Genomic DNA, 11,044 nt, shown 5'->3' with positions numbered 1-11,044 from the left:
TCTTTAAGGTCATGGTTCTGATATTATTGGTGGGAAAGAAGTGGCTCCCCACTCGCTGCCTTTCATGGCTCTGATGCGGCCTACGTACTGTGGAGGGATCCTGATCCATCCAAAATGGGTCCTGACTGCTGCCCACTGTAAAAAGTAAGAGCATGATACAAACATTCCTACACTGTATGCACTAAAACTAATGTATAAACTATACTGGTGATAAATGTTTTATATAATATTATAATCATTTTATGATGGGGGGGGGGGCGTGTTGAGGAGGAACAGAGTGAGAGGGGACAGGGGTCGCGGAAGTTTTCCTCCTTCCTTTACAAACTTTACACAAGTATTTATCATCTGAATATAGCAAAAAGACGTTCATACTCTGCAAGCCAAGACCTCATATATTTTAATCAACCAGAAACCGGAAATAACCGTAACGCGAGTTTTTCTAAAACATAATAAATCCATGTGTTGAACTTTCCTGTCGGCTCCCAGACCGTGGTCGAGGAAACAGGGGGGATGACTCTCTGTCGTCTCCCCGGGCAGAAGCAACACGCTTCAGGTTCAATAACCCACTTTATGAAATCACTGGAGAGAGGCGAGGTCGTTGTATTTATTTAGTTCTAACGTTTCACAAGATACATCAGACCTCTGCTTTTTCCTGCTGCCTCGTTTCACCTGCAGAAAACATACACCCCGCTCGCTCACTCTCGCTCTACCATACCCACTCTCACATGCACGCGCCACACCCCTCTCTTAAAGGGGTAGCGATCTCACTCTGCATGACCCTAATGTCATAACACATGTGTGTCTGAGCCGCACCGACTGATTCTTAAAGAGCGGGTCATTCTGTCTGCTCTGGGACTGGAGCTGCTCGGGTTCTGAAGCAGACTTCAGCGTTCGGTGTCTCTGTGCCGCTGTAACTTCTGTTCCTTCAGCTCTGTGTCACTCACACACTGGTCACCACACACACCACACACACCACACACACCACACACACACACACGTACAACACACACGACACACAACCACACGACACACACACACACACACATCCTGTGAGATAGTTGGACTCCAGTCTGGACGACGAGTGAAGGTCTAAAGATGACGGCCTGGCTACTCTTGGACATCCTTCGAGATGCTGTCTTTGGAACGTTCCAAGGAGTTGTAGTTTGGCCGGGCATCCCAGTTGCACTCAGAGGACATCGAGGTCCCCTTTATCATATGGAGACTGAAATATGATATTACATAACATGAGAATTTTACTATAGGCGACATTGTGACTCCCGCCACGGGGTTTGAGTTCCAGGGCACCCGGTTTAGGCCCGGCGCTGGGCTAAGAATAATCCGGCCGCTACTCGAGCGTTCTTGATTAAGTGTGTCCAATTAATATGCCAAATGTACGCGACGAATTCGTGACGAACAGGGATTCTGATGTACAGGGTTTTACGTAAAACAAAGACGACTTTACGGCGGTGACTTCGGCTGAAGGATAGTAGGTAGCCTGAGCTGTGACTCGCNTTGAGGAGGAACAGAGTGAGAGGGGACGGGGATCGCGGAAGTTTTCCTCCTTCATTTACAAACTTACACAAGTATTTATAAGTATTTATCGTCTGAATATAGCAAAAAGACGTTCATACTCTGCAAGCAAAGACCTCATATATTTTAATCAACCAGAAACCGGATATAACCGTAACGCGAGTTTTTCTAAAACATAATAAATCCATGTGTGTCTCTGAGGCGCAGCGACACCGACTGATTCTTAAAGAGCGGGTCATTCTGTCTGTTTGTTCTGGGACTGGAGTTGCTTGTCTCGGTTTCTGAAGCAGACTTTGCTCCGTGTTTGGTGTCTCTGTGCCGCTGTAACTTCTGTTCCTTCAGCTCTGTGTCACTCACAGTCACCACTGGTCACTCACCGCCTCACAGAGTGCCGCTGCTGATAGGAAGTCGCTTCAGTGCGCATGTCACAAAACAAAATGCATTTTGGGACATGTAGTTTATGGGCAACGTGCTTAAGCAGCATGTAACCGTATAATAAACTGTTTATATTCTTTGCGAGCTCTCGAGTTTGACACCCTGCGTTAGAGGATAACAGTATCTCGTTTTCTTAAGTATTTGAACTCTGTGCAATGACAATACAGTTGAATTTAATCTAATCTAATGAAGCTACAATCCAACTTAATCTCTCTTGAATCTCTTCTTACCTGGTGGTTTGCCGTTTCGGACACTTTGACATCCAGAGAGCCAGATAGGACAGCATACCAGCTGGTGCCTATGTCCCCCTGTCGAAACACTGTGGACAGTAAAATGCGTTTAATACCATACACTGCTGATTAAGAAAATGATCTTATTTCCTAACACACAAAGTTTCTAGTGCAAAATGTAGAATATATTTTTCCAATCAACCTGCTCAATCAAAAGCAAGTAGGTGCCCACAGTAATTTTTTATTAAAACTAGTTGCAAAGATTTAATGGTGGGTGAATAACTGGTTTATTTTTTGTTAGGTTGATCAAAAAAACTACTGTAAGTAAAAAGAGTTAAATTATCTATTGAAATCGAAATAAAACAGTTTAAAGACCTTATCTTAGGCATTGGGAAATGAACATTTTATAGACAGAACAATTATTGGAAACATTGACAGATTAATCAATAGAGCAATAAAACCAGCAAATAGCTTGCATAATTGCTGGAGAGGTGTGTGTGCGCCCTTAAATCAAATGTTAAGAATAAGTCTTGTAAAACATCACAACTGTCACATACCAACTTTAACTATACATGTTGTACAATTATGCTTCACTATGCTTTTTACAGAGGATATTCTGAGCCTGACATACTAAAAACCCCATGTGCTCTATTACATTTCATAACCCAAACATTTGTGCATTGTCAGTGGTTACGTACACGTGATGCCTTTCTCCAGGCATTCATAGAAGGCCGAGGCACAGATCTGCAGTAAGAGGGGAGCTGGGAACCTATGGAAAGCTTTGACCTCTCTCAGTCTGGTCAGAATGATGTCAACATCCTCTCCCGAACGCTCCGAAGGCCTGTGTTGAAGAATAAACACCATTAGATCTAACCTAGGTTTCAAATAACCAAAGAACATTTTTTGTGATTTGGCCTATTAACTGCAAAACTATTTTGAATAAAACGTTTAACTGCATGACGTCACTTGTTAACTGTGATGGATTATCCTTCTCCCCATAGCTGCATGTGGAGAGTAAGAAATCAATCAAAAGCCTACAGTATAATGCTTTAGAAAAGCAGTTAACAGTAATGTTGAATAATTGAAATCAGCAGTTAATGGACTGAAACATAAAAAATTGGTTTGTATTGTCCTTTAAAATAAAAGGCAGCTCTATTGTTTTAGTGTTATCTCCTTATTTGTGTATGTGTGTGTGTGTTTCATTGTTTGGCCTGGTGTCTTAGTGATAAGAGTAGAGAGCTGCAGGCGTTACTTCTCCGGGCACGGACCCCCCACAGGGTGTTGATGTAAGATCTCATTGGTACTGCTGCTATTTCTAATACGCTTAAATCTGAACACACACACACACACACACACACACACACACACACACACACACACACACACACACACACACACACACACACACACACACACACACACACACACACACACACACACACACACACACACACACACACACACACACACACACACACACACACACACACACACACTGGACGTCTACACGGACACCAGAGCCCACAGAAGGTTGATCTGAGAGCTTAAACATTCTGCTCTGTGATGTGGTGGAAAGAAAACACAGCACCCAAAACGGTTCATAGTGACACACTCTGCAGTCAGCCCCATTCATTCACATGTTTTTATTTTACAAGCAACTCATCCGTGTGCGTTTCTGTGTGTGTGTGTGTGTGTGTGTGTGTGTGTGTGTGTGTGTGTGTGTGTGTGTGTGTGTGTGTGTGTGTGTGTGTGTGTGTGTGCATACAGAATAGCTAATGCTTGTAGGCTTATTCTTTCAGTCAAGAGGCTGTCTATCCCCTTTCTTACTTCAGCTGCTTCCTCTTTTATTGCTCCCAGCTTTCTCTTCTTTGTCTGCCGCCACTAAACATATCACTAATCTCAAATTTTGCTCTTCTCCTCTCTCAAGACATGCCAGTTTTTCTCTGGAACATAGTAGGCAAGACGGAAAAGAACAAATGACCCTCTTTCATCTTAAAGCAACCCATTTTCTCCTCTCCATTACTGGCACATCCTGGTTTCCCTCTATCCATTAAGCCACACCACTAACGGCACTACCATCTTCCCATTATTACCCCCTTATTTCTGCTTTAAAAGCTCACAGGCAGCTCCTCTTTCACCCACATGCACATACACAGATAAACACATATATTTGTGTTCCTGAGCAGTAGCCTGGCCGGTGCTCCCAGATAAACACAGACTGAGCCTGAAGGGCTTCACTGCACAACACAACATCTGCCAGGGGCTCAAAGCCATTACAGACAGGGCCTATTCTTTCTATCCTTTTTTTCTGACTCATCCTCCTACTGCATGCGTCCTCTGTATTGCGATAGAGCGTCATATCGCAGTGTAGGCTGGGGGTTAATGGCTTAGACAGGTGGACTCCCACACACTCCGATAGGGAGAGACAGGGAGGTTAACTCTGTGGGGGTGAATGGGTGATACCAGCATCACCCTTCACCCATCCGTCTGCAGTAAACTGTTAAGCTACATCAGTTTTAATCCCCAGGTTGAATCCTGGTCTTTTTCTCTTTGTCGTTGTCCTGTTTGCTCGCTCCCTGCCTGTCCAGAGGAATCTTCCTCCCTCGTGGGTGTGAGACGGATGTGACCTGAGAGCTTTTCACCTTCCCTCACTCTCCCCCAGCCCTCTTGTCTCTTTTCCTTGACTTCTCCCTTCCTCAGCCTCAGTTCATGTCAGCAGGGATCTCAGCTTTCGACCACAACTAATGGTTGCACGCACATATGCACACGTAGGTTTTACAAATCGACCGGCACACTGAATAGGAAACGGATAGGGACCAGAAGGTTCTGCAGAATGTTTTAGAAAACATCATTCTGTTTCCAGACAAATAAATCATAGGATGATTTGTGGCAGCCAACCAAAATGTCAGACCGCCAACACATTTCCAGAGGTAGCAGATTAACACGTTACTGTACCAGAGATGCCCTTGAATTGTATCTAAGCAGGCCCCCTCGACACCCATTCTATCACAAACTGAGATTCTGTTAAAAACACTGAATATTAAGCAGCATAAGCACAGTTCCATTAACAATTTATTATCAAAAGATTACTCATCATAATAATGCTCCAGCCTTGTCATCTTTTTTAATCAACCTCAATAATTTAGGTATGAGACAAGAGGTTTAACTTAGAAGACTTCTATTCACTTGGAAATTGCTTTTGTCTTGGACTTTTTGTTTTTCATTTCATCTGAATGTGTGCATACTGGACAATGCTCCCATTTTTCTTTCAGCAGAGGGACATTAAACCCCAGCTGTCATCTGTGTGTTGACTGGACCATGCCTGAGGCAAAACAAATCTAATCTTATGTCATATAATTCACACTCACTGCAATAAATGTCTGTGGACATATATATATAAAGACACTCGTATCTTAACCTCTGTCTTCCTTTTGGCTTCTCCCTCTCCTCGCCTCTTAGTCTTCACATCAACAGTTACTGTTGATGACACATGCACACTAATACACACTCAAGGATGGATATTGATTGAATGAGGTGGTGCATAGCTGAGGAGCACTGAGTGCTCTTCAATGAGATCTTGTCCTGTTTAATCTTACGACCCTGACTGCCCCTCACTCATACCCACCTCCTGCATTTAGCTGAAGATATAGAGTACTGTAGTGTGATTGGTGGATTTTTATGTTTCACTTAAAAAAATTACAAAATGATGTACATTGCGCATACAGGTGAGGATGAAAAGACAAGATGGTAGCTTCAGGTTGCCTATAGTAACGTGGGGATGTGTCATAGTGAGGTGTGTACAGTATGTGTGGGTGTGAGCTGTAGGGTTCATGTTTTATTTATCATTGTTTGTTTAAGATGTGGGGTGCATCATCTCCAGTAATTAGTGTATAGCTGCCCTTTCTTTGTCTTTATTTATTCAAGCCCTCTCCCTTGGATATTATGATTTCTGCACAGCATGGTACCTTTAATGTTAAGTGGGCATATATAGAATGGACTCAGATTTTCTACAGCTTCTACATTGTGAAGAACACATTATTTAGTAAATTGGCTGTTCAGTTATTCTAACCTGTCCATTCAGATCAGAGAAAAATAGTGGCTGGCATGCAGCATTGTAGCAAAATCTGAGATAAAAGAATACATAGACCTGCCTCTTAACCGTTCTTTAATACATTCACCACCGGTAGTATTTTAAAAATGCATGGCTATATGATTTAAGCAAACAGACATAAACCATGTGCGTCTAATCTTCCACTGGCCATAGTGCAGAGACATCCCAGTGTACCTCGAAGCCACCAACGCCTTTTTGACCGTGCAGATACAAGAAGAGGGATTATATTGTTATGCACTGCAGCACTGAAAGAGGAGTATATTCACTGAAAATGACAGTAACCTATTGTGGGCTAAAAACAAGGCGTATCATACCATTAATGCACACTCACACACTGCACACGCAGCGATCACCGGTTGCCATTGATCACGTTGACGCGGATGAATGAATTAAAAACACAACCATCGCTGTGTGGGGATGCACGCCGTGGAAGTGTCTCGTGGATGTGTGTCCACTAACCTTTTATCCAGACAGCCGATCCACTCCGCCGTCGGAGACGAGTTGGGGGACGTGTGCACCGCGACCATCTTCCCCGGTCGTGTGTCGGTGAGCGCTGTGATGCTACCGGAGGATGTTTCCCGGTTGTCGGTGGTCGTTGGCTGCGCCCCCTACCCGCCCCTCTGCCTCGAGCTGCCTCACAAAACTACTGGCTGCCGCTGCTGCTGCTGCCTTCATCATGGCAGTCTGCCCTTATAGGCGTTTTAAAGGGTCATCTGCAGGACTGACTGACAATAACATCACTGCAGTGCAATGCATGGCAACTTAAAAATTAAAAAATAAAGATAGAATATATGTCAGTTGGAATAGGGCAACTGTGCAACGATTGTAATAAGCTTACTATAGGACATGTAATGCTTAGAAGTTAATTGTAGGCCTACTATTAATACAGTTAGTAATCACATTTGAGGTAGCCAAACTATAATATTTAATCAAATTAAGGGATTTAACAGTGGTGCACACTAGGGTGGGGAGTGCAGGGCAAGGCATCACAAGTGCCCCCTGTCATTTAGGTCGGCTCACTCATCACCTCTCTGGTCAGTTTGTGCTGTAAATTCAGCTTAAACATCCAACAGATCAGCAAACTACAAGTGAGACAGAACATTGGAATGCAATTATAAACAGATATTTTCCGACAGAAAGTGATATTTCAACAGCGAATTTTTTAAGCAACTTGTTTGACAAATGTTCTGTTTGATGCAAATTGCAGATAAATCGGCAGTCCCATAGATCTCCTGTATGCTCATGCCATTTGTATGGCTTTTGAATCGACAGGTAAAACGTGTAAAAATCAACAGACATCGAAATGATCTCACCTTCCAAATCACTCTTCCTCACAGGATAAAATGATCGATTGTGAAGTCCAACTCCCAGTGTTGTAGCCGATATAAAACTAAAGCCTGCCAGGTCTGGCTATAAACCGGGCTAATATTGTGTGAAAACAGCATTGCACAACTCTTGGGATTCTTGAAAATGCTGTGTATTGTAAACAATGTTGCATACAAAATATTCCCCACAGTAAAAACCCAAGCAGTAAAATGCATCGCAAGATAATCTCTTTCCCTATTTAGTTTCAATAGGATGAGTCACCTTCAGAGGAATTGTGGGGTAGCAGGGAGCACAGATTTGGATGCAACAAGAGGGAGAGGAAGAGGTATAATAAATATAGAAATGTGTACTTTATGCAAATAAGGGAGAAATGGGTCAGGAAATATCAAAGTGATCTACCAAAAGCTGACAGAAGAATAAGTGGCAGACTGTGGTTACAAAATGTTGACTACTGAAGAATGACTCATCAAATTGGCTTTCAATTCCACACTGTCTGAGGAACTGATGAGCCCCTAATTTACGCGATGCTTTGTAACAATCTCATATCGGCCCAAATAATGAATGCTATTCCAGACATATGAAAAATAAAGATACAATCAAATGTCAGGATAACGTGGGTCCTATCATAATATACATACACAAATTATCCAGAATCTGACAATATAAAGAGGAGGAGCCTAATCAGAAATAAGTCATCCATATAGGGAAACTAGCATAAACAAGCTCCTTATGAATAAAAAAACACTGTATTTACAGATTGTTATGGGCCTAAATTAAGATCAGTGCAAGATGCAGCTGCTGTGTCCTTGAAGGATGCCTCATGTGAAATGGTGTACGAACAATAACAAAGCAGTGTTAGTTTCACTTGTTTGGATTCAACCCAAGTGATACGAAAGAGAGATGCAGCCTGTCGCCAGGATGAGTGCAACCACCGCAGTAAAGGGAGAGAGAGAGGGAACGGGGGATGAGGGTGAGCAGGGAGATTTTAAGCATCCAGCGTTACCTAAAACCATTACTTATGTTCCATGCATTCTCTAGCTGAAAATAAGGGGTTACAGAGAGGCGGGAGAACAGAAGATTCAAAAATAAATTCAGGGATCTGCATTTAGTGGCTGCTCTGAAGGGAATGGGAGGTCAGATACAATGAGGAGGACAAGGACTGTTTTTAACGTAAGAAAATAGTAAAGTAAGGAAGCAGAAGAGTTACTGATGTGTCTCAAACTCCTCTGACTTAAACCGCTAACATTTGTAAAGACATGTGTTGTACTGCATCAGGTGAATTCAGTGTGCAAATGTGTGCACCTGTTGCAACTGTGTGTATGTGTTTGTGTGTATGTGTTTGTGTGCGTGTGTGCGTGTGCGTATGCATGTGTTTACGGTTGCCTTACTGCATCTGTTTGAAATGGCACTTTAGCATGCATGACTGTAATACTGGAGGGTGATTGAGCAAGTTTTTACCATGATGTTGAAATGCAGTGTGCATGCATTAGTGTGTTTCCGAGCCAGCTGTCTAAGAATTCTATTTTTAAAATATGCTTGGTCAAAATTTTTGAGAAAAGTCAAGCTTAATTACTATAGCATGACAACAATTGAAGTGTACCTATTGATATTCAAAATGTGTCTTGCAGAATCCATCCACTGATCCAATCCATTTAAATGTTTTTCATTAGGGGTTTGACTGGGTTCCAAAATCACAGCACATTTTCTACCCAAGCTGTTATCTAATGCAGTAAATGCAAAATAAATGTGCATGGGCATCTGAGGATTCGGAAGGATGTAAATAATAAATCCTGAAGCCCCTCACAGTTTGACAAAGATCAGTTATAATGGGTTTGACCATGGAGAGAATTTAATCAATAACTTGGTCATTGTTAGTGCAAAACATATTAATCCACCAAGAATCGCATCATTAATGATGTTGTTTATAAATGTGCAGTTCTCTCATTTAGACACAAAGTGGCAGTAGTATTGTTTATGGGTTCATAAATGCACCACCACAATGCAACGATTGAGCTATAAAAAAGTGCAGTTTAAGGGCTATGCCACACTGATAAACTGCACCGTACAAAAGGGTGCAGAGCTGCAGAACTGCAACATAGTGCTTTGCCCATTTAAAATGCTGACTTGTGTGTTCATCCCAGAGCAAAAAGTGTGTTATTGAGTTGAGTTGAGTTGTGTGTGTGTTTGTGTGTGTGCACACGTGTCTGCATTTAAATGCTCAGAGGATGGAGTGAAATTCCCCTATGAAGCTGGGAAACTCTAAATATGGTTGACTGAACAGATAACCATATGGGGCATGACTGTCTGCCAAATCCAGGCTACATGACACACACGCACACATACAAACGTGTGCACACACACAGCTAATATCATCAGCTGTCAGACAGTATACAAGTCTAAAGAATGCAACTGTCCTCTCCACTTAATTTGACTCTTTAAATTAACAGTGTTGACGTAGGAGCAGTTAATTAAAGTAGGACTGAAATTACAATTTGTATTACAGCCACACAGATGATGGATTTTTGATACAGATATTAAGATTTGTATGTACATAAATAGGGGTCATAAACATTTTACAAGGGTCACTTGAATGAAAAAAATCATATGAAAAAGTTGTTTAATGTACCCAGTTTGAAATATAAGTGTAAAATAAATGTATTCATTTCAGGCAACATGTAAAATAAATAATTAAAAACATTTGTTTCTTGTTATCTATTATCAAACACCTGATACCAATGTGTCTGTGAGGTTCTAATAGAATTGAGATTGACAGCAAAACGTGCTTGTTTGTAATTAATTTGCATTTGCAGTAATTGAAAGGTAAAAGGAAGTTAACTCTTGCACACCCTAGTCATTCCTTTACCTGCACAATCATCATCATCATCCAGCTCAACAATATATATGACTCTCCACAAACAGAAAGGCAGTCGTGGCATTCCTGCCATGCTCACTTTTGAAAAGAAACCCTATGTGAGCCATAGGAGGAAAGAACACCAACTTGTGAAAAAGTCAAGGTGACCTGCTGCTGGTGAGGGAAATGGGATTTGAGGATTATGTCAGCACACACAGATCCCTGTATTTCTCATTTTACCCGCCATTGATTATAAATACCACTGCTGAGTTAAAAAGAGGGCATTTGCTATTATTCCTCAGAAGCTTGCAAACACCATAATTTACTCACGTATACCACTCAATTCATATGATTGCCACCCTCTTTCACATTTCCACTGCTGCTACCAATCCAGGTTACATTTCTGCCTCCAGTCTTTGTCTCTGCCTCACTCACTTTCGTGCAGCCTATAACTCTGTACATTTACTCTGCCACCCACCCTGACATCACTCCCTCATTTTCAATCTTTACTTCATTTCACTCCCCTCCCTTCCCCTCCCTCCTTTGGTTAGCCTCATTCAG

At 42.0% G+C, this 11,044-nt stretch overlaps 1 protein-coding gene across 1 annotated transcript; it reads right to left on the bottom strand.

Annotated features, from left to right (window-relative positions):
* Nucleotides 1–1,107: 1,107 nt before the first annotated feature.
* LOC104944360 (rap guanine nucleotide exchange factor 4-like) lies at nt 1,108–6,881 on the bottom strand. The gene is made up of 4 exons (XM_010769889.1): nt 6,766–6,881; nt 2,894–3,036; nt 2,196–2,284; nt 1,108–1,206 (listed from the first exon to the last, which is right to left on the bottom strand). Exons 1-4 carry the CDS (start codon nt 6,831–6,833, stop codon nt 1,108–1,110), a joined length of 399 nt encoding a protein of 132 aa, XP_010768191.1. The 5' UTR covers nt 6,834–6,881.
* Between the last annotated feature and the right edge of the window lie 4,163 nt (nt 6,882–11,044).

Source organism: Notothenia coriiceps, unplaced genomic scaffold (genome assembly GCF_000735185.1).
Source record: "Notothenia coriiceps isolate Sejong01 unplaced genomic scaffold, NC01 NC01_scaffold00007968, whole genome shotgun sequence".
NCBI lineage: Eukaryota > Metazoa > Chordata > Actinopteri > Perciformes > Nototheniidae > Notothenia > Notothenia coriiceps.
Note: the sequence above shows the minus strand (reverse complement) of the source record. Positions and strands in the feature narration are given on the sequence as shown.

Bases quoted from the DNA above. Each gene is read 5' to 3' on its own strand.
- LOC104944360 (XM_010769889.1), bottom strand. From the start codon at position 6,833: ATGGTCGCGGTGCACACGTCCCCCAACTCGTCTCCGACGGCGGAGTGG. The intron at 3,037-6,765 runs GTTAGTGGACAC...TCTTCAACACAG, and splicing joins ATCGGCTGTCTGGATAAAAG to GCCTTCGGAGCGTTCGGGAG. The intron at 1,207-2,195 runs GTAAGAAGAGAT...CATATGATAAAG, and splicing joins CCGAAACGGCAAACCACCAG to GGGACCTCGATGTCCTCTGA.